Source organism: Scomber japonicus, chromosome 4 (assembly GCF_027409825.1).
Source record: "Scomber japonicus isolate fScoJap1 chromosome 4, fScoJap1.pri, whole genome shotgun sequence".
NCBI lineage: Eukaryota > Metazoa > Chordata > Actinopteri > Scombriformes > Scombridae > Scomber > Scomber japonicus.
The window spans coordinates 29,302,707-29,326,597 of record NC_070581.1 but is presented as its reverse complement, the minus strand read 5'-3'; the positions used below and the strand labels follow the sequence as shown (position 1 = coordinate 29,326,597).

The window sequence follows — 23,891 nt, the reverse complement described above, 5'->3', positions numbered from 1 at the left end:
GTAACAAATAAAATGAATTAAACTGCGAATGAAATGATAGAAAAATAAAAAGCACATGGCAAACCTGGAAAGACCCTGATTTTTGTTACTTTTTTTTTGAAGATGCAATCACTAACATCCAGGTGAGTAACCCTTTTTTTTGGGGGGGGGGGGGGGGGGTAAGATTATCTTTACATACATACAATTATAGTTTATATACACTTGTACTAAAAAAATACAACTCACAAAATGATACAATTTTTGTGCTCCAAATCATTCTGAAATAGAAAAATCTGTTATTGTCTATTAATCACCTCGTAATGAAACATAAGATGAATTATCATTTGAAGTTGTGAACATTATTAGTGTGCAAGACATTTGGGAGCAAACTGCTGCAGCACAAATAGACATCTTGTGGTTGCCATGCGAACAGGAGAACATTGCGTCTCTTGCCATAGATGCTGAACACAGAGCTTGAGTCTAATGCAAATTCAGTGATGATGGTTAAGGCACATCAGCATCACTCAGTCCTTTAACCTTATTACATGTAGAACCGTACATCCTCGTTATTCCTCTATTTGCAGCTTTCTCTTTCACTGTGGTCTCTAATCTGTCACCCCCACTTTTCATCTTTTTGTAACCACACACCTGTGTTTCACTGCTTCCTTTCAGAATATTACACTGTGGCAACATGTCATTTTAGACCTGTGGAGTCCTACTTCTCGCTCATCCCTTTGTCCAATAATCATGCCGTTGATAATTGCCGTGACCTGAGCTGTGCAGCAGAGAGGCAACAAGGCGGAGTTGACTCAGCTAGAATTACACATGATCCACCACGTAGCTCTCATACGGATGACCCAGTAGTCTCTCTATTTCTGCTTTGGGCACCACCCAACACTTGCCTAGGTGGCGTTTTCGCACCGTGTCTTTTAGCGACTTGTCTTGCAAAGTGACGGGCACGTGCTCTGATCCCCACCTCAGGATCCCAGATTTGCTCAAAATTCCCTCCTTGTTAGCCCGGTGAGCACCTCCATCCTGATGATCCTTAACCACTTTTATGCTCATGTCAGCATGCTGGAACTGGCCTGTAGGCAGACAGAGGACAGTGTGTGAGACACATAGTTCACAGAGAGACCAGACTATTTTAATAATCGAAGAAATGCTCAAATGATCTCATTCCAGCTTCTCAAAGGTGAATATTTTCTGGTTTTGTGACAGTAAATTGAACAGCTTTGAGTTGTGGACTGTTGTTGGTTGATGTTTTTTTTTCCATTTTTTGACATTTTATAGACCAAACCAATCGATGAATCTAGAAAATAATCATAAATGAAAATAATCCTTAGTTGCTGACGTGCACATACCGAGTAGACCTTGAGTTGAGGCAGACAGTCCTCGTCCGTGTGTGATGTAAAAACCCAGGTGTGGCATTTGTAGGTAGCTGGGGTGTTTGTAGTGATGGAACAGAACCAGGAAGCGTATATCCTTAGTCAGCTCGATCCAGCAGCTCCGATGGTTGTCCACGGCAACCGTCACACCCTGCCTCGTCACCGATCCCTGCTGATTGATGGGGAGGATATCCTGCCCTTCCCCTTCCACTACCACACTGTCCAATGAGAGTGTGATCATAATGTCACCAGAGCCAGCTGTGGCTGAGGAGATGGTGAGCCTGTCAAAGTAGGTGCGGGGGCGCTCTTCTGCACCGTGTTTGGATGGAGCCCCCATTAGATGGCCATCCACAATGATCCCTTGAAGAGGAAGGGGGCACATTCACATTTGGTAATTCACCAAAAAGCGGTATGCATTAACTGATCCTGATACATATAAACTTGACACTAAAATGAGAGAATTTATTGACATGCGAACCTCTCTTTGGGTCCTCTAACAGTCTGAGAACGTCATTAGCTCTGCCGTCTACTGTGAAGCAGAGGTTCTGATGCAGCTTTGGCAACTGAACCACAAAATGAGGATCTCCATCAACTGCAATAGACAAGCACAAATATGACATGAGTACTTAAAATATTTAAATTAATTTGAGGACTTAATTAAGAAACAAATGTATAAAATGTTGGCTCTTGACCTGATGAGGAGAAGACCCTGACGGTGCTCAGGCTGGACGGAGGCTCTAAAAGCACAAGACATTCAACTAAAGGACAGTCCTCCTCACTCCCAAGCACTGAAACCAATCACAGGACTAAACATGTATTGCGAGCAGTGTCTCTATAACAAGTAGTACATTATTCTAGACACAAAGCTGTAAACAACATCCACTAAATACTCACCAAATGATTCTGTGTCTGCACTATCGTCCCCTGAAAATAAGTCAGAGACATGTGTTTTATGTGAAAATGTTCGAGGCCTGAAATGCAGCTACAGTCCAGATTTGCTTCTAATAAGCATTTAAAACTTACAAGCATCGTAGCTGAGATCATAGTCATAGTCGTAGGTTGCATCGTAGTCTGGGAGTTGGAAGCAAGCAGTGAGATAAGAAGTTTAGGACACATGCTGCTGTTCACCAAGAGATTTTGATATTAACAGGACTGACATATTATGAAGAACTAGTAGTGATACTCACCTTTCACAAGGTCAAAATCTATTTAGCAGAAAAGAGACAGAAAGATAAAATCACTACCCAACATTCAGCTCCAGTGCTGTTGTGTAGTTAATGAGTACCTCATTTCATTTAAAGTCATTTTTATCAAATAAAATGCAATTAAAAGCTCTGAGAAATGTCAACATAGAGAGGAAATTCAGCTTCACCTTTTCTCTGAATCTGAATGGAGGTGGAGACATCTAGTGGAGAGATAAAGAACATTCACTTAGACACAACAATACAAAGTCTGCAATCTACAGGAAGGAAACCTACCCAGAAGCCCTGCTGCCTCCCACAGTCTCGGCCCATCTGTCACACCCGGCATGGGAGCGAAAGTAGCTGACACCAGGGTAGCAATGCTCAGATCTACATCCACATCTGAGTCTGTGTCGTTGCCTTCCAAAGCCGGAGCCGGGGCTGGAGTGGGAGGGGTGAGTGGAGACAATAGTTGTGGCAGAGCAGTGGTGATATCAGGGTGAGTAAGACCTGAAGCGGATGTGGTATGTGTGTGTTCTGCCTCTGTGGAGGATGCAGCCACTTTGACAGGAGGCAGAGCTGTCCTCACTGTACTGGGCTGTGGGGTAAGGGGTCTCCCAGGCTGGAATACAGGGTCAGTCCTGAGAGGAGGTGTGGTGCTGGTGGTGAATGTTAGCATTGTGGTGGTAGTAGCAGCAGTAGTAGTAGTTGTTGTTGTTGTTGTTGAGGGTGGGATTGTTTTCATGGGCTGGGAGGTGGAGATTTTTCCAGGTGCAGGGGGTGGCGCTGTTTTTAGAGCGTTAAGCAAAGAGGTGGATATCTTTCCAGAAGGAGGAGGGGAGGCAGTTTTAGAATCATTTCGGGAAGGCGAGGGCTTTTTGCCAGAGAATGGCGCTGGGGCAGTTTTAGTGGTGCTGGGACTTGACGTTGTTGTGGTTTTCTTGGATGGTGAAAGTGGTAATGACATTTTTTTAGGTTGTGGTGTAGGTGGCTGAGGAGGGTCTGGTTTTGCTTTTTTTGGCCTGGTGTTAGAGGGTGAGTTTGGCTTCTTTGCAGCACCAGCTGCTGATATTTTGGACATAGCAGTAGTCGTTGCTGTCGTGGTTATAGTGGCTGCAATGGTAGGTTTTGTGGTGGTTGGAGTTTGAGCTGCTTCATCAGCGTCTGGCTTCACTACAACTAAAGATGTGACCGGTGTAACAAAGTTATACTTGAGGGAGAGGTTGGTGGCCTTCTCTGCCAGTAACCTCTGAGTAGCAGGGTCAGTTGCGTTCAGTTTGGCCAGCAGCAATTCTTTGATAGTGAAATACGCCCAGAGACGATGCACAAAGCTGGAGATTCCTTCTAAACCTCCTGAACAGTCAAGCGAATATGCAGTCCCATTCCCCTTTGCTTGGGAAATCAACACATCATTCTCCAACTTGACATGCTGCTTTGAATCAATAGCAGACATTAACACCTTTAAATCCTTGACCCCTGGTTTAACCCTCCCAGCCACCACCAACTCAGAGCCTTGGAAGTAGTTTGGGAACAGGGAGCGGGTGATGTCAAACGCCTGATCATCCAGGTAGGACAGCTGGATGTCTGATAGCAAAGGGCTGGCCACTTCATCATAGAAGCCCTTCAGCTGCAAGGCTGCATCTGCATCCTCGTACACCATCCGAGCTACACCTCGATTATCCAGAGCCAGACGCTTCAGGAGGAGGAAGTCTGCATCATCTCCAAAAGCAAGGCCGAACAGAGAGGCCGTGCCTAGCGCCTTCTTGGCATTACTAAGGATGGTGTCACCAGCTGTTACGCCAATTGTTGCCTCCCCATCAGTGAGGAAAATGACCAGAGGGACACGACGGGACGAGAATTGGCCAGAAGATCTAGAGGATGGTGGATTGACAAGCTGAGCAGCTGAAAGCAGAGCTGCATTGATATTGGTCCCTGAAAAAAGAGTGGAGCAATGAGGACAATTAGTGTTAACAAATATTAAAGAAGTTGATAAAAGAAGTGAATATCACATTTTAACTCACATCCTTCTGCAATAATCCTCTTCACAAAGTCTTTGGCATCTCGTACGTTCTGCCGAGTGGCACGCACTGTTCGTCCTTTCTTCCAAGTGTGAACCTTGTCTGAGAACGTGATGATATTAAAGTGGTCTCCCTCTCTGAGGTCCCCGAGGATGGTGCTCATGGCCTGTTTGGTCTACTGACAGAAATGATTAGAATTACTGACAGAAAACCTACATTAGTTCTAGCAACATATTGTCATATTTTAGGAAGTTTCTCGTCTCCTTTTTAAATAACCTTTGGTGGTCCATAAGTTTTATGTGAAGTTGACTTGGCCACTTTACCTGTTTTATTTTGGTGCCTATCATGGAGCCACTGACATCAATGACAAATATAACATCCTTAGGAACCACAGGAAGTCCTCTGGGTGCAAAATAATGCACAAAGTAGCCATCATGCACCTAAGAGAGGCAGAGAAGAGTACAAAGCTAATTTTTGTGTTGTGATCCTTTACAGTTGTGTTAACACATCCATGTACACTAAGACAAGCCAGAAATGAAAAGATGCTCCTGACCTGGACATCACCCATGAGGTCTCTGAGGTTCACATCATAATGAATGAGGAAGTCTGCATCAAGACCCTTGGAAGAGATGCTGTTCTGCTGCTGCAGAGTGGGACTGTAGTGAACTCGAGCACAGCCAGCACTCTGCTCAACATGAGTGGACGTGGGTGCATCTGCAGCACCTGTAGGAAATCAGTGCATCTAAACATGTCAGTTAAGTCTATGTAGTAGTAATGGAAAATGGTAATAATCAAGATAATTTCCTTTAAAGGAAGAGTTTGACATGCTTATTTGCTTTCTTGCCAGGATTTAGAAGATAATGATGATGTTCTTTGAAAGTTACTCATCGTGACACAAATCTCCACCATATCTTGATCCCTTTTTACCTTGAGCAGTGTTGGAGAGCAGTCGGCTTGTCTTGAGTGGAAGGACCTTGATGAAACTGATGCCCGTTCGCTCTGTTATACTGACATCTAATGTGAGATTTTGGACAGGCTGTCCCGGCCTCAGACCCAAACTGAGCTCATAGCGGCCCAGTCGCCGAGGTAACAGCTCCTCATAGGACAGTGAGAAGAACATCCGAGCTCCAGACGGTACACTTACTGCCACACGAAACTTCTCAATCTCCCTCTCTCTGGAGCACAAACAGTTCACAATAATGTATTGGATCTAATCAATCAGTGTAATATTAAAAACTGTATTAGCATTACAAAACATGCAGCACAATATTGGATAACTAACACATACTAAGGGAATAACATTACATCTTTTTATTCTGTGATAATTAAAGGTGTAAAAAAATTTGTCTGTGACTGACTTGGTGGCGACAAGTCCGGCAGTTTTTCCTTGCTTCTTAGCAGCGTCGTAAATTTTCCTGGCAGCGGCTCTTTCCTTCACCTGGGCCACATACACCTTGCCATTGGAGGTGCTGATGGGATAGAGGAAAAATGAAGAAGAAACAGCTCTCTGTTTGACTCACAGTAGCCAGATTATATTTCAGTCAGAAACACGCCTCGCCTGCATTGAGTTGTTGAGCATGATTTACTTTATTTTGCGCCTTGTATTTCCAGAGCTATCACAGAGCTGCTTCACAAACACACATCATGCATGTTTACAGATGGCGTTCATACCATGCGAAGGGGCAGCGGGGTCATAAACAGGGTAAGTGGAAAACAGTAATTTCCCTCTGAAAACAGGATTAATGAAGAGAGATCTTGCAGGCCGGTGATGCTCCGAGGGAGTGCCGCCTGTGTGCTACACCCAGCAAAATCCACACCAATACCGGCACTCAAAAGCATGAACCAATTCACAAGGTGCACTTCCTAGATTTTGGTGACCACCTATGTCACGTGACAAGGTGCTAAATTAAGGTCAAGTTCTTTGGACAAATATACCCAAAGAGAAAAAAACATCAATGGCTAACTAAAATAAACCCACAGGCTTGAAACGGGTCTTGTTTGAGACACAGAGCAAAATGGAATGAGAGAGCAGAGTGGAAAATGGAGGTGCTTGTATTTATATGTGTGGCGGGCTGAGGGGGTAAAGGAATGGCTATACATCAGTGACCCACACACAGAACACAGACTTCTTAGTTTCAGATGCAGAAATGCCAAAGAACTAACGCAATACTTTTGCCACAGCCTTTTTTCCTCTGGGTATTTAGTGATGTGCAGACGGCTGTAGAGGAGCGTGTGGGAAAATATGTATAGGTGTAGCTGTGTGTGTGTCTGTGAAAGAGAGTGACAGAGAAAGAGAGATGTGAAGAATTATGGTTGTAAAAAGCTGTACACGTTCCAGACTCACACATACTTAAAAAATCTAAGTCTCCAATCACCTATGCAGGCACGCATACATACATTAGATGTAAGCATGTGTGTGCCGCATGTAGCTAATCTAACCTGGCAGGGCGCCTTGGTAAACTGTGCAGGGGAGAGAAGGGGAGACTAGGCAAACTCCTGTCATTTTCTCTATTAACTTTCTGACTTCCATTTACAAAGCCTGGTATTCATCTGCCCTCAGGTTCCCCCTCCTCCTGACCTGCTTCCGCTCCCAAATCCAGCTCCATGCTTGCTGCCTGGCCTGCGATGTTGACTTATTTGTTTTGTTTATATTTAGCATTTTTAAAGGAGAGCGGTTACCGACCCTCTTACTAATCAAATTATGCACCTCCTCTGGACCGGAATACTAGTTCCTTACATAATTCCTCTGAAGTTTTATTCCTGGATTTTGCCCATCAACGAGAACATTACTTATATTTATTTCAGTTTCTCACCACACAGCAGGGAAATGTTATTCCTACGGTCAAGATTCCTTCGAGGGAAATACTTTTGACCTGGAGGTGTGGATACTTTATCTGTCCACTTTATAAATCCATTCTACCTCTCAGGAATTTGCATCCAAAACACAGTAACTGAGACGACTGACTGACTTTCAAAGTGATTTTAGAGATTAGAAGAAATTAAAATACTCATACATACTCAGAAATAAATACAGGAAACACTGATGTACTGCTGATATGATGCACACTGTAGTTAACAGACAGAGAGATTGTGGAAGACTTGATGGACCGACTTACATGGTGAAGTTGGAGATGAAAGCAGAGGAGGGCAGGTCCACCTCAAAGGCAGCCTCTTTAGTGATGGCGAGCTGGTTCCATACTGCACTTTGGACTGTGGTAACAGCATAGCGGGACACCACCGAACACTTCACATGGTAGTCTGTCACCTTCAGCTAGTGACATAACAGATACATGACAAATCACTTTAAAGGTTAAAGGAGATCAGGAGACTTTTATCACATACTGGAGCAGAGCAGCATTGGTGAAAGGTGAAAGTACTGTTTTACTTGAGGGACAAGACACATCACTCGGATCCACTGAATGCATGAAAGGCTGGCTTGGTGGGGTGATCAGTTTTGCTGTGTGAATGAAACTTATTTAGATCCAAAAAAGGGGCTAGAGTGATCCAAAATAACTGTAGGCTCATGCTATATTTATACACAGATGTGTTACTGCCCATCAGTGACTATCACAGGCAGCCATGAATGTTGTACTACCCTGAGGCACAAAGAAAAACACGATCAAAAACCTCAAATGGAACAGATTTTCTTTCTTTCCCATATCACAGTTTGGCGTGCATGGCTCTGACAAGTCAACGAAACAAAACAAAGCAGTTCCCTGCATGATGCCTTTGCTCTCCTCTTGTTTACTCGGGTATCGCCGGCGCCTGCTGGGACCAATCTGGTCAGTGCCGGCCACATTATTGCAGGACGAGGCGACAGGCCTGAGGAAGAAAGCCACATCAGCCCTCGAGCTCGCTGGTATTTAGGAAGGCTGTGGTTTGTGCTATACAGACAGAATGTGTTCATGGAACGGCAGCAAACTCAGGCCAAACCACAGTGGAGCTACTGATGTTACGGTGAGAGGTGTTCAGGGTTGTTTCCCTGTCAGTGAAGCGTGTTCAGTACTTCACTTTGTATAATAGGGGGCAACTCCAGGACCAAACGACACAGCAGTTTTATAATTGAGCCATGTTCATTCTGTATTTCATATGCAAATTCATAAGTTAAATTCCAATCTTGCACAATGAGTCCTGTGACACAAACACTTACCACTGGTTTAGTTGGTTTGCTTTGACGCTTTACTCTCTGGAAAAGAAACAAGACAGTGTGTTAGTCGAGTGCTTGAGTAGTTTGGTGGAAATGTTTGGTGCTTTTAAGACAGAGGAGAAAGGGGAAGTAGTAAGGGCAAATACTTCATCCCACAGTGCACAATGTAATTTCTTGGCAACAGAGGTTGATCAAAATGTCTCCTTTTTTGAAGTAATCTCTACAATCTGCCCATGTGAGGGTTGGGTCGAGATTTTGTGTCAAAATAGTCTGAATCAAAGCCATTCATGAATGGAAGGGGAAGTGGAACTGGAAATAAATGCTTTCACTGTACACAGGGCCTGTGAGGCTGCACGGCTTGGTTTCAAATGTTAATTTTGCCATTGCTCAGTCATTGCTGTGTCAATACATTACCACATATCCTGGACATTACTGGGAACAAACAAATAAATTTAAGTGGAAATCCTTTAAAAGACATAATAAAAAATCACATATTTCATGTAACAGATAATACTACATGATACTTCTTTCACTGTGCTGCAAAAACCTACAGGGGGGCCTGGTATTTAAAAATATAAAATCATAATAAATACATAAATAAATAAATAATAATAATTTAAAAAACGTTGTTAATGTTGTATGTCCAACCATTTAGCCTACTTGTGACTTATATAAAGTAAAGTTTCTCTTTAAATGAGCACATCATCTCTTTAAATTAATATAGCGACGACTTTTGACACATAACTGAAAGAATATCCTCACCTGTAAAAGTATATTTTCTCCAATCCGCGCTGCATAATCCTCTGATAATCCCTCTTGCACACAAAAAGTGAAGAAAACTAGAATGCACTGAAATTTTAAACGCGTCATTTCCATAATAATAATAATAATAATAATGATACAGGTTTTAGGCTCCAAAAAGAAGTTGAGTTTCCCGGCGGCGTCACGTTGTCAGCGGGACTGAGGTGGCACAGGCACGTACAGCAGGACGCAATGCACACCTCACATTTTACACAAGTTAGTTTTTTTGCACGGGGCAAGCCTCCTTCCCCCTCCCTCTTGCTTAATTTAAATAACTCCACAGCAGTGATGACAACTTAAAAAGTGGTTTCTTATAATAAGATTTAAATATCCGACATAAAAGAAAAGCAGGCGGTGAAGGGTGAAGTTCAGTCAGAAAGTTGCGTGTGTCCCTCTGGGTTGGAGAAAGCAGCTCCCAGCTTGTGTTCACGCATACTGGAAATTTCGCGGACTGCTGCCACTGAGGTCCATGAGGGATTATTAACCCCTGCTCAACTATTTGGGACCAAAACACTTCCTCCTCCTCTCAGCTCTGCAAGAGTGCACCTAAAAGTCTCCATTCTTGGTTAAATTCAATTTAAATGACTCCCAAATGTGAGTTTTTATTTTCCTTGAGTGCTCTTACATAAGGAGCCATTATTGGCTGAAAGAAACAGTCCATTGGTCTGTTGTGCAACCATGTTAAACTGAACTTTTTCTTCATCTTCTCTGTGGGAGAGTGAGCAACGTAACAAAGCTGCCAAGCAAACCACAAACAGCACACAGACTTTGTATTGTGAATTTATTTTTCTGAGGTGACACTTTCTTTACATTCTTTATTTACATTCAATCATTTACATACATTTCATTCAATCCTTCCTGAAGCTTGGCATCTAATCTACATTACAAATGTTACAGCCAAGTTGTAAAATCTACAACAAATACTTTCTTTTTTTTGTTTTGTTTTGTTTGGGTGCTATCCATGGTGCTGATTCCTAGACGATCAACAACTTATTTTAGTATCTGTACAACAGTTACATGTGCATGTAGGCTTAAGTTAGAACAACCTCCCTACATCTTTTTTTTATGTTCTCTCAGCCTTTAAATACAGTCATTTCCCCCCCTCTAAATCACTTGTAAACAATGCCACTTTTAAGATCTTGCACTTAATAGAGTCAGAAAAGACACAGGAACAGGTGACAGAGATATTTAAAAGAAAACTTCCCGTACCAGCTGTAGACGCTGCAGGGGGAGTACATGTGCTTCAGAAATAACTTAACTTTTCACCATCTTGTCGTCTGCTGCCTTTAAGCACCCCCTTTCCTTCTGCCGCCCATACAATCAACCTTTAACCGGAGTGCATCTTGAACATTTAGTTTAGCTTATCAGTAGTAACACACTTTCACATGGCTGTGGTCTGTTTCCCCAAAAAACAGCATCTATATGTGATCAGGAACAGTGATCAGGGCTTCGTCTGGGTTTCTGTTGATGTCGACATTCTGCAAAAACAGCAACACAAATACTCAGTTTCTTTAGATTTGTTTTAATTTTTTGTTTCTAATTTCTAAAAGGAGAAAAAGACAAATCTGTTCAGCTGTATATTTCACTAATATGAAGGGTTTGGGTTAACATTACTGCCTCCCATGCAGTGGTGGAGGAAGTATTCAAATCAAATTAATTCAAATTAAATAAAAGTACTAATACAGCTTTGTAAAAATACAAGTAAAAGTCCTGCATGTAAAATCCCACTTAAGTAAAAGTACATAAGTAGTATGAGCTTGTACGAAGGAAGGAAGGAAGAATGTCTTTAACAATGTGTTGTACTTTAAAGGCTTGTTATATTATCCATTGTGTAAAATCTTCATCTGAAAAGTCACTAAAGCTGTTAAATAACTGTAGTGGAGTAGTAAGTACAATATCTCCCACTGAAATGTAGAGGAATGGAAGTATAAAGTGGCATAAAATGGAAATAGCAAAGTAAAATATAAATGTACTTTGTTACTTTCCACCACTGCTGCCATGAGAGTACTGTATGTGATCCACCACAGGCACAGTTGGCAATGATGGGTATCTATTATGACAAATGTGTGCTTGTGGAAACTTACCTCTGGCTTGTCTCTGTGCGTGTTGACTGCTTCAATATTGAGGAAAAACGACTCAATTTTACACCCTACAATTGAGGAGAAAGCCAGACTGTCAGGGAAAGACTTACAGAGACTGGATATGTCACAGAGTCAAACACCAACCACCTACCGTAGGCTACTGGTGTGAGTTTGAGCACAGTGTGAAGGGAGCACTTTAGATAAGGCAGCTCATCTATAGAAGGAGGAAAATAAGATGGGCGAGTTATTTTTTAAGGTATTTCAAGGCACTATAAAACAGTATAATAGAAGAGTAGCCAGCCCCTGCAGAGGTGAAGCATGATTTTCTGTACCTGCAGATTTGTCTAGAAAGTAGGCCAGCAGGCAACGCATCACAGCTTGGTGGCAGATGACCAGAACGTTTTCCTGCCTTTCCAGCTCCATGATGACTGGCTCCAGACGATGGACAAGGTCCTCATAGGACTGTGCAGACAGAATAATTGAAGAGTTCATTAATTATTCAACTCTTTCTGACTTGACTTTTTCTGTCCTGACTTTGGTCAGAATCTCTGAATATGGAAGAATAGGTTCAGATGGGAAGAAGAAAAGTTCAACATTTGGTAAATGCACTTATTTGCTGTCTTGCTGAAAGTTAGATGACAAGATCGATACCACTCTCATATTTGTCTATTAAATATGAAGTTACAGCCAAGACGCAGTTAGCTTAGCTTGGCATTAAGACAAGAAACAGGGAACACAGCCAGCCTGTCTCTGCCCAAAGGTAACCAGATCTGCTTACCAGCAACCAACTAACTAAGTTATATCTGGTTTGTTTAATTTAATCACCCACCTAATCAAGACCCCCTATAAACCATGAATTATTGGAGGATTGGACAAACCTGTGAGTCAGTGTGCTGTAGAGGTGCTGGTAGGCAGATGTTGTTGCCTTTGGACAAAGCCAAGCTAGCTGTGTCCCCTTGTTTCCAGTCTTTATGTTAAGCAAAGCTTTAGGTTTTATTAGACAGACATGACAGTGGTATCTAGAGGTCATGTACAAACAAATCTTTCTCAACAAATGTTCAAAGTGAACCGACTGAATCAACATTGTCACTGACTGAATAAGTATCTTTTAGCAGCAGCGTTCCTCTCCCTGGTTAATGAGAGCCCTGTTGTCAGTTCAGCAGTGATTCATAGCACATTACTTTCTCATTATAGCACCCCAAAAGACCATTAAATCTCACAGAAACATTAATTATCTGATAACTCTGCTTTAAATAATAGTCTGCTGAGCTATTTAACATATGGGCAGAGCTTGTAAAAGCTAGTTTTGTAATGAACTGGATGTGACAGATGAGACTAGCAACAAGCTGAAGCTACTGCTGGACTGAAGACAGTTAGAATCAGTGCGGGATGTCAGGCCAGTGATACGTTCACTGATTGACATGCACAAAGCTTTAAACTCAACTGAACCAAGTGATATGTTTGATATATGTTTTCCACCTCTAACGGTATCACCCTTCTTTTCAAACTATCATTGAGAAAATAAGTGTAACGTAGCCTTCTTCCTAATATGCCAAACTATTCCTTCAACCTCAAAACTGCTCCAGTGGGGCTGCTCATTGGCCAACACATCTGAATGCGGTTGTACTGGACAGCTTCCAGGTGTGAAATGTGTGTCCAACGTGTAAGTGTGAACAGCGTGTTCCAGAAAAACACTCGCTGTTACTTCCCTGGTTAAACGAAGGGTCAAAACATGTCATAGTATATTCTGAGGAGTACTTACCTCACCCTTGGGGTAACGGTAACGATACTTGTCTTGGTCTCTCATTGCAAACTCTTCTGGGAATTTCTCCTGAATCTCCTCGTAGGTTAGTTCCTCACATACACCCTTAGTAGGAAAGTTGAAATCAAATCATTTGGAGTGTGAAACATTTTTGTAATATGACTCCCCCAAAGATACACAAGCTCTGGTGAATTTAACCATGATGGCAGGCTGATATTTTAAAACATCCAAAAATAGAATATTAGCTGTACATGTGTCTTCGTCTGAAGGGTTATGTTTTACAATGAACATTATAAACTCACAGCGTCTATTTCATTGAGAGCCTTCCACTGCTCATACTGCATTCCCACAGCCTCTGCAGTCTGGATGGTCCTCTTCATGTGGCTCGTCCATACCTTCAGGTCATTGATTTTCTGACTCTTGATGAAGACTCCCAAAGCACTGGCATACTAGAAAAAAATAGGCAGCAACAGTTAGCACACTAAAGCCGACACTTGTTAGTTTTCCGCATCTTCTGTTTGGTGGAGATGGTAACATCACTTGGTCAAAGATAAGTTACAAAGATTTGAAACTTTCTGGGAGGAATGCAAAATATGAGAGCAGCGGGAGTCATCTGGACAATGCTGTGAAATTGTGTTTACCTGGAAAAAGTAAATGTCACTGCCCAAATTGACATTGCATACAGGTGCTAAACAAACAAGTGGAAGAAAACAGGTACATGCTCAGTTGGATCAGGAGTGATGCTCGATATTGGCTTTTCTGCCGATATCCGATATTGTCCAACTCTTAATTTCCGATATCACCCAATACCAATATATGCAGGCTTTTTACACCAAAACTGTTAGGTAACAACATAACATATCTCCTATTGTGGAATTAATACATTATACCTAATTGTATTGTGATGCCCCGCCACTGGATGCAAACATAAATGCAACATGACTTTCCAAATGTAAACACTGTCTGTGCAAAATAACTTCAACTTAAGTTATAGAAAAAAGTGCCAACATGCCACTGCCATATTTATTATGCTGCTTTGCAGTCATTGCAAATTGTTAATTTACTATCCGTAGGAAACACTTGGAGATAGTTCCAAACCACAGACAGAAGCCCCGTTTCTGGAGGCGGGACCTTTACCGGAAGTACTCTCACTCGGTCCTCTCAGCATAATAGGACCCAATTGGACCCACCGGACTCTGACGATGACGTCACAGAGGCGACTCGCCGAAACATAACAGAGAAAATTAAAACGAGGAGGTAACCCTAGTTTCTATTTGTGTGTTCGTGTCAGGCGGGGAGTTCCTGTCCTCTGAAAAGAAGCCAATGCGGAAGTAACTTAGAGCTGCATTCTATCAAAAGGCCACCAGGGGGCGACCGTTTTGTGTTTAAAAAGACATCCGGCTCTATACAAGTCAATGGAGAATTCACCCAACTTCTCACTTGATTTCTAACCTCAGTAAACGTTTTCAAAATGTGTTTATGGTCTCAATCGCTAGTTTAAAGCCTTCTTCAATGCAGTATGATGTTCATTTGGGACATTTTGGCCTCCCTGATTTTATATTTGACGATAAAGCAGGCTATGTGGCTACGTTGTGATTGACAGGTTGATTGACCAATGTCCTTGAGATCCAGCCCTCGCAACCAATCGCAGCCTCCCGCTCCGCCGTTGGTCCCGCCATGAGGCGGGTTCATGATTCCGCCTCATGCCCATATAAGTAAAATCCGTGTTCATTTTTTCCCAGAATGCACCTGAAATTTTCAAGATGGCGCTGCCTAGATTCGATACTATTGGCTTCCGAGCAGCAGTCCACAAACCAATGGGTGATGTCACGGATGTTACGTCCATTTCTTATATACAGTCTGTGGTTCGTGTACATGGCGGTGGACGATACGAACTTGTTAGCCACAGTTAGCCACGCTTAGGGACCCGCAAGTCCAGCGTGTTGTTGTTGTTGTTATATGTCATCAAGCGCGCGCCGGTAAACGTCCCATGCTGCGTTCAATCAGGCCCGGAAATGCTGAAGCCTACAGAACAAACATCGGTTATAAAAACCCGATACCGATACTTCCCGATATTACATTTTTAAGTAAATATCGATAATATCGGCCCTCCAATATTATCGGCCATCCCTACATAGGAGACTTATGCTGAGATCATCACTGTACTGAAAATTATCATAACAACAGAAACCTTGACTTGTAACACCATTGGACATCCACAACTATCAGTCATGCTGTCAATCCAAAGCCAGCAGATTCAGCAGCTACAGGACTTCATCCCAAAATCCATCCAGAAGTTTGCCCCAGAGGAGCAACAATCTGCACCTTTCTCTTCAAGCGAGCATCCAGCTTTGGTGAGTGAAAGCATTTTTCATCATCCTGCCTTTGTGTTGCTGGTCCGTGTATTGGCCATGTTGTTGTGCTGGATCGATTGAGATGGTAAAGCTTGTCAGTGTGCCCATGCTCATCTATTAAGGTTGTTGTCACAAGTTGCGTGTTGTGTCCCTTTTGGTCCTCAGTTGTGTTGAGCTCTTTGCTGTTCATTCTCTTGAGCTTGGTTGTACCATGGGATATTGCATTCCCACTTTAGGCTTGTGATAATAACTTGTGTAATTACTCTCCTCTCTCTGTCTCTGTCTCTGTATGTATGAGACCTGCTAGAAGAAAGCCACTCTGTCATTAAAAGAGCCATGCATGCACTCATGACGTTAAAAAAACACATAAGTAGCAAGAGTGAGTACTATAGTTTTCCAGGTATGTGGTCTATCTACTAAAGTGGTTGGTTTGCATTAAGGGATTGAACTTTGAATGGTGCTGTCCACTCACTTTATGTCCTTGGGGGGACAGGCCTGAATCTCCACCAATGCGACCTAATAGGTTGAGCTCGCTCTCTCCATGGCGGCTCAGGTAGATGGATCTCGGTGTGACATGGATGTTCATGAGGTAGTAGACTATCCTGCTCTGAATGTGGTCCTGGACCTTGTTCACCAGGTATCTACTGCCCACGTCAAAGATCTTGATATAGGAGAGCTTCCTGTTAAAAGTCAGTATTGGGGAAAATACATTTTAAAAACGAATTTAGCAGAAATTAGTGTTCTGTTCTGTTTTTTAATCTTAAATGAAGAAAAGCATAATGTGTCAGTACCTGTCTTTCTCATCATCTATAGGCATGTAGTGTTCCCTGTAACACTCAATGCGCTGGTTGAAGTCTTCCATGGCTTCATCTACGTCACGATCCGCATAATCCGGGCTCCCAAATTTTACTTGCTGTAAAGGACAGTCAGCTGTGGTATTAAGTTGAGAAAACTACATCCCAGCCACTTTAAGCATTTGCATAAAAATAAACATATTTGACTGACGGTGTGAAGGAGCCCCATACCTTGATATTCTCTGCGATTATGTCAGGGTCTTCACAGACTGATTCCACAAAGAACACCTGTGTACAAAAGGTCAATCAGAAGTTTTAAAATACATTTGTCTTTTAATCTCATCCTTAAAGTAACAGTTTGACATTTTGGGAAACACGCTTATCTGCATTCTTTCGGATATTTAGATGAGAAGATCAATCAGTGATATATCTGTCTGTTCAATATGAAGCTATGGCCAGCAAAAATTTAGCTTAGCTTAGCAGGCTGGAAACCTGGATTTTGATACCTTTGGATAACTGTTTCCCCATTCCCATTCGTTAAGCTAAGCTAACTGCCTGCTTGCTATAGCTGTAGTGCTGCTGTAGTGGTATCTATGTTTTTGTAATCTAACTCTCTGCATTCTGTTTGTTAAACATCTTTGTGTCTCATCCACATGTGTACTTGCCTTGTAGCCTTTCTCCTTTGCAAAACTATTGATGACTGCCCTTCTCTCCCTGGTGGTGTTGGTAGCATCAAATACCTGGAAGGGTCAGGACAGTGTGTTAACAATACATCCATATACTATTCAATTCAATACACCTTTATTTATCCTTGTATGGTAGTTGTTGTAGCAGCTTGCCATCCAGATCAACAGACACTGTACACACACAGTTGGTAGAAATAAAATAAAAAAGTTAATAAAAACAATGGAAAGATAAAGCTATATGGTTAGTATTGGCAAATAACTGGCATAATGATTGAACAGTGAAGCATCTTAATTATAAGGCAATATATTAAGTTGGAATATATTTAGTATAATGTCATGCAAAATATTTATATTATAGATTAAAACAGATCAATGCTACTCTATATCAAGAAAATTAATATAAAATGTCAACAAAGCTCCATAATTTCATATTTTATTTTCATAATGTCTTGTGTCAGTTATATTTTCTCTCTACCATTTAATTTTAAAGTAATACATTTACAACGATTCAAGCGATTACTCTTGATCATGTATGACCCCGAATGGCTGCTGGTAAATGTAATGTAAATGTATTTTGTCCCTTTTATGTTTCTTTTAATGACACAATGTTACAGTTACATGGCATTATACTCAGTAGCTAAGCCAGAAAGATGCCCCTTTTCTCCAAAATGACCTTAATCTTATTGAGAACTGAACATGCATAATGAATCATTGTGTATTATTGTGATTAGAGGGACAGTTTCAGTTGTCCTCTTACTCACGGCTACTTGTCCCTGCTCCTTTGTGAAGTAGGCAGCCACATCTTTGAGGGCGGCGGATGCACAGGCCCTGAGAGAAAAGTTACACTTATATAATGAATGTGACTTAAAGGACAGAGGGAGGCAGATCATGTCACAGGTATAAAAGTCAAATCAGCATTACCCATATTGACTCTCATCATTAAGTGACTTGTCAGATCTATATTGTCCTTACTTGCGGATCTTCATGGCCTCGTCGTTGTCAGGTTTAAAGAACTCAAAGTTCTTATAGGTCTTGACAGCCTCTCGGCGGTACTGGCCCACATTAAACACTGGTGGGAATGGAACAACAGAGAGGTTAAAAACTGTTTTTTCCTTTTTTAGGGTGAGAAGAAAACCTCACAGAATATATATTTAGATAGTACATTTACATGATCAGCATTCAAGGATTCACTGACTCTTTGTAGGGACTCCAATCCAGTTCAAGTAGCGAGTGAGCTTCTTGGAGATGTAGGTCTTCCCTCTGGCTGGCAATCCCACCATCACAATCATTGTAGGAGAGTTACAGAGCTGCGGCACAGAGGCTGAGATGGAAACAAAAAACAATAACATCAAGCAATAGTCACTGAATCTTGCTGCTGATGTAGTTTAAGCGTTAATGTTGCGCATGTGATGCATCATTTAGCCATACAGCATCGGGCCTCATGATCAAATGCAATCCAGAGTCACGCAAAGTTCTGTGTGGCTCTGAGCTGCAAGGCCTGCTGTATGTATGGGTCACTGCCGAGGTGATCTATATTAAAAGAGAGAACAAGGGCTCCACAGTGCAGCTCCAATATCTGTAAACCACCCTAATGAGGCTTATCTGGCTGTACGTCTTAACACAGATACCTGTCAGACTGACCACTAGCAAAAACAAAGAAACAAATGCATAAGTACATTAAAACAATTAAATAATCCTCTGCAAATAAGGTACAATTTATTCTAAAGTGAGGAGTGAATTCTACCAACCAGATTCTTCCTCTCCTCAGATAGTCACATATTGGAAACAGCCAAAGCAGCACAGTGTAATGCACCATATGGCTGACAATCACAAGAACCACCCCTGATCTCCAAATGGGTTAATATGTCAGTTTCTTCCATGCAAACATTTACAAATGAGCATAAAACTAAAACAACAATGTTCTCACTGTAAAACCACTTTTCTTACTGCACAAATCTAAGGCCTTTAGGTTTAGACAGCATCACTACTCGCAATTATCTATTGAAGCTACACTGAAGAAAATAATGCTTTAAGAAATGAGTAGCCTCCATACATTGAACTATTCTTTGTTAGAATGACCTCTGAGATGAATAATAGAATTCCCTGCTCATACTTTTCCACACAAACCTCAAAGCTCTGTGTGTTTCTTACCCAGTCATGACTCAGTTGGTTCATGCTTGTCTGTCTGTGGTCAAAAATGCCAGTAATTTATAAGGCACACTGCAGGATTGCTTGCCAGTTAGCTGTAGCCCCAAAGTACCCGGATGGTCTGTGTGTGTCTATACAGGGACATGGAGAGTGTCAGCCTCCAGGCTGTTCGATTATGAATGGAGTATGCTGCATCAGCAAAATGCTCAGAGGACAACGTCAGTGACTGAACAGAGAGCCAGCTCGGACCTGGCTTGGTCCATGCTGGCTGGCATCCCATGACTGGCTCCTCTGTCTCTCTCAGACTGCTGCCTGCGTACCTGTATCCCCCCGACAGGACTGAGATCAGCCCTGCATCAACAAGAGGAGAGGGACGCATGCTGAGGATCCAGCATAGTCAGTATGCAACACTATGACTGCTGGAAGAGTTGATGCAAACTGATGCAAAACAAAAGCTTTGTCTGTTGAAACAAGAACTGAGTTAAAGTAGAGGCAGAACAAACAGCAGGAGGACAGATTAAGTAATGTATCATACTCTTCTTCTATTCAAGCTGAGTTGGGTTTTTACTGCACTTACATCCCCTCCTGCGGTTCAAGTTGCAGCCCATCCATGGCACCCAGATCTTGAGCAGAGGAGTCTGTGTGAGTTTTTTCTGCTCAGTGGACGTGTGAATGGTGAGAGCCATGAGGCCTAGGTGGCAGGCGGAGGAGTGAGTGTGAGCGACTGGGGCACACTGCTCTATCTGTGTGCATGTGTGTGCTTCACTGAACACTACCTACTGCAGGTCAGCTGACTGTTGCTAAGGAGAAGTACTTGGTAGGCAGGAGGGGGAGGACTGGAGGCCATCCTGCTTGTCTGCCTCTCCGTCTGTTTCATGATTTAAATGGCCTATGGGGAGCTGCCAAGGTCTCTGTGGTGATGTCAGAGAGCAGGGAAGCATCCAAATCCACCTAGCTGTATGTCTGTTGTGGTGACACAGCTGGTTTCTCAGTTAGAGTAAGAGCAGTGAAAACATGTGAGACAAGTATAACAGACGTGGGGAACCTCTCATGAATTCAAATGAGCATGTTTGGTACTGCACAAGCTGTTTATCGAACTGTGAAGTGTTGAGTGGTGATGCTCATTTCTTACCACTAGAGGGCAGTTTAAGCTTGTATCCTGAATCTGGGATACACCAGGAAGTGACAGTTATTATAAAGGTTTTTTAAAATGTTCTTGCTCTAATAAAAGTAATAAGTTAGTCTTATCAGAGTCTATAAAAATGCCTTATTAATGTTGTGTGCATTTGAAAGCTGGACTAGTTTGAATTCAGCAAACCAGCCAACTTTCCTCTCTAGTAATTCATAAAAGCAGCTCACTAACAGAGAACAGAGAGTTGCTTATGTGAAATGACACCTAGACCCCCTGCTGCTTTGAGTAAGCACCTACATAAAAGTAAATGGAGTGTAATACAACAGACCTGCAATAAAGCCTGCCTTTTATGGAGGTTATAATGTTCAGTTTTTATATAATCTGTAATCTGTTTGGCAGCTGTAGTCCAGAGTGTGGTTGGACTTGAACTTGGTTATACTGAGAGGTGTTTCTAATATTTTGTCCATCCCATTTATATGAATGAGGGCAGATTAGGCTGTTTCATTATGCTGCCTTCATTTTATCTAGTGTTACCTATAATAAACTAGCAAGTGAATGTATAATATACCTTGGGGTGGAAGAAATATTCAGATAATTTACTTTTCAATTTGTACAGTATTGTGCAAAAAAAGGCAATTTAGATGTTCAGATTCTCATCCATTATGCAATACCGTCAAGGAGGCATCCAATCAGTCCCAAATTTATTGTACGTAACCAAAGACTTACAGAACTATCATTATGGACAGCAAGGAGTCCTGCAAAAGATGGACCATCAAGGAGTCAATCTGAGATTACATGAAGAGACAAGCTGCTCACAACTAATATTTATTTCATTTCAGTCGCTTCTGTTTACTGGACTTTTGATTTATTCCAGTTACTTTCAACATATTTGAATCACTTCCACTTTGGTGTATTGCTAACGGTTACCTACTGTACTAACTGAGACAAATATAATAGCTGTATATTTTAAATAATGTATACATAAACTTGGGTAATACAAAACGCAGACGCATTCACATACCCAAGACATACTGTACATGTACTGTACATTCACAGGTATTACATAACAACATGACACACACACACACACACCCCCCTCAGTCCCACCCTCTACCCTCTATGAGCATAAATACACATGTTTATACAGACGCGTTAGTTCTCTGTCCTGTGTTCTCCAGTTTAGCCCCCCCCCCACCCCCCCCCCTCCACTCCCAGCTTTGCCACAAGTTCTTACAAGTCTTATAGGGCATCATTAATATACTTACAGTACTTACGTCATTGAATTGCTTTGATTAATTGTTATCCTAGTCTTTTTCTATGGGCAAATTATATTTAATTAATCTTTTCCATATCTGTAAAGGTAAGGGATTCAAAAAGTGTCAAAAGTCAAAGTTCTCCACATTGCGTCCTTTAAGAGTGTATATTGTATTATATTTTACCATTACAATTGCTGATACATTACAAACAGCGTTCAAAAAAAGGGTGGAGCAAATTTGAACTATTTATAAACTGTTGACCAGTTTAATCTACGATAAGTGGCTGCTGGCTGTAGCTTCATATTTAACTGACTGGTGTGAACGTGGATTCGACCTTCTCATCTAACTTTCCATTGAACTTTTCCTTTAAGTATAGCACTTGCGTAAAGGCATCTGTCAAATCAACAGGTTTCCACAACAAATACTGGAAATCAGCTGTAGCTTTTCTGTGTATGAGGCAAGAAAAATGACATTGTATTTCATGAAAACGTATCTTGGCTGATCCGAAAAGATAGGACCAGTCATCACATTATGCAGACTCAAACTGTAATGTCACCCATACTACAAACAAGGAACATCATAAGTACTGCATACCCAGTTTGTGGCCTATGTTCAAAGTCTAACTAGCAGTTGTAGTGATAGCTACTAATGGTGTTTTTGAGCTTGACCATTAAGAGATGGTAGATGCCATTTTATTGGGTGCTTGCCCTGTCAGCACTTCAGCACGTCTTCCCTTAAACAACAGCCACTGAGAATTAGACTTTTCCTTTCCATTAATGTTTCCTGTCTTACTTACACATACATATAGCTGTGCACATGTAACAGCAAGAGAGGTGTTTCTCCAGTACTTTAAATAATGCTGGTTGGCAAATCACTGCAAATATGAAAAAGAGAGCAGACCTGCAGGAGCCACTGGGGATCATATTGCAGACAATCAATTCTACATATTTCTGCACTTGTTTTTGTGTGAGGTGAGTGAGTGCAGGCCCTGGTTAAGAGAACCTGTCTCTTTTACTTTCCTATAAAGCTCCACCTTACTATCACTCATTACTGCTGTGTGTTCAAAGAGTTTATTACCTGTAAACAAAGCAACAGAGAAAGGTATTGTAAAGCCCATTAAAAAGCAGGAGATATTTCTTATAATTTAAATCTCAGGTAAAAAGGTTGGACATTGTTCCCATTCACTTGAATGAGATAGTGTGTCCAAACCTTTGCCCACTACTGTATGTTTATCAGCTACTTGTGCAGTTGCTACACTCAACAAGAAAGTTATCTCCCTGCTGAATGAAGACACTTGAAGCCTGTTTTTGCGCTTCCATATCTGTGTTACACTCAGTCAGTATGAACATATCTATGGCCTGTACTATATTGTGACACCATGCTGCAAGGTTTCCTCTACATATTGGCTGCTGTCTGCAAAGGCAGTTAATCGGTGATCTCACCTGCGCTGTCACACCTGCGCCGTCTCACATTTTCCAGTTGGGGATTCTCCATTCTGTACAACGCTCCAATGACCAGACCAAACCAGCAGAGCAGTTAAAGACCATCAACACAATCGACACACAGGATTATGTAGCCAGTGGCAAGAGAACTGATGCTCTTTTTAAAGAAACTAAATCCCTCTGCCAAAGTATTCTCAACCCACCCCCTCTACCCCCACCCTTCGGAGCCCTCTCTTTTCACGACACATGGACATATGATAGCAGCAGAATGGGCTTGTCCTTTAATGTTTGCCAGGGCCAGAGTTCACAACGTACGCACATGGTGAAGGAGAAGCAATGTTCAGAGGGCAGGTCATAACAAGTGCAAAGGTCGCCAAGACAGTGATTGTTGTTGCACACGGAGACATGGCCATATTTGTGCTTACACACCGCTTTCACTCAGCGTGCTTGTCTGGGAAAATGAACAGCAGTGACGACACTGTTGTCAGCTGTGCAATGTACATTCAGCCTCACTGAAACATGCAATACACTCGGGGGACAAACGGGGAGGGTGTGATATTTGAGAGTTTGAAAGTGCTGACATGACACACTACTGTATTTAATTTTTCTATTATGGAACAATAATGTTTTAAATATACTATAGTGACCATAGGCTTGAATATATACGAAGAGATACTAATAATTAAACGAAAATATATTAGACAAACAACAGTGGTCTTCCAGTT

General features: G+C 41.9%; 2 protein-coding genes across 2 annotated transcripts; both read right to left on the bottom strand.

Moving 5' to 3' along the window:
• Nucleotides 1-798: 798 nt before the first annotated feature.
• itih6 (inter-alpha-trypsin inhibitor heavy chain family member 6) lies at nucleotides 799-9,580 on the bottom strand. Its single transcript, XM_053317215.1, has 17 exons — nucleotides 9,473-9,580; nucleotides 8,714-8,749; nucleotides 7,680-7,834; nucleotides 5,922-6,032; nucleotides 5,491-5,738; nucleotides 5,117-5,286; nucleotides 4,887-5,003; nucleotides 4,567-4,738; nucleotides 2,843-4,477; nucleotides 2,737-2,769; nucleotides 2,552-2,569; nucleotides 2,388-2,435; nucleotides 2,259-2,288; nucleotides 2,057-2,101; nucleotides 1,843-1,956; nucleotides 1,341-1,724; nucleotides 799-1,064 (listed from the first exon to the last, which is right to left on the bottom strand). The coding sequence occupies exons 1-17, from the start codon at nucleotides 9,578-9,580 to the stop codon at nucleotides 799-801; spliced, it is 3,690 nt and encodes a 1,229-aa protein (XP_053173190.1).
• Nucleotides 9,581-10,829: 1,249 nt separating this feature from the next.
• Nucleotides 10,830-23,241, bottom strand: LOC128357000 (6-phosphofructo-2-kinase/fructose-2,6-bisphosphatase 1-like). Its single transcript, XM_053317217.1, has 14 exons — nucleotides 23,167-23,241; nucleotides 18,384-18,509; nucleotides 18,161-18,257; nucleotides 17,950-18,016; nucleotides 17,168-17,242; nucleotides 16,734-16,790; nucleotides 16,500-16,621; nucleotides 16,181-16,388; nucleotides 13,657-13,803; nucleotides 13,355-13,459; nucleotides 11,925-12,054; nucleotides 11,744-11,806; nucleotides 11,596-11,660; nucleotides 10,830-10,989 (listed from the first exon to the last, which is right to left on the bottom strand). The coding sequence occupies exons 1-14, from the start codon at nucleotides 23,216-23,218 to the stop codon at nucleotides 10,930-10,932; spliced, it is 1,374 nt and encodes a 457-aa protein (XP_053173192.1). The 5' UTR covers nucleotides 23,219-23,241; the 3' UTR covers nucleotides 10,830-10,929.
• Between the last annotated feature and the right edge of the window lie 650 nt (nucleotides 23,242-23,891).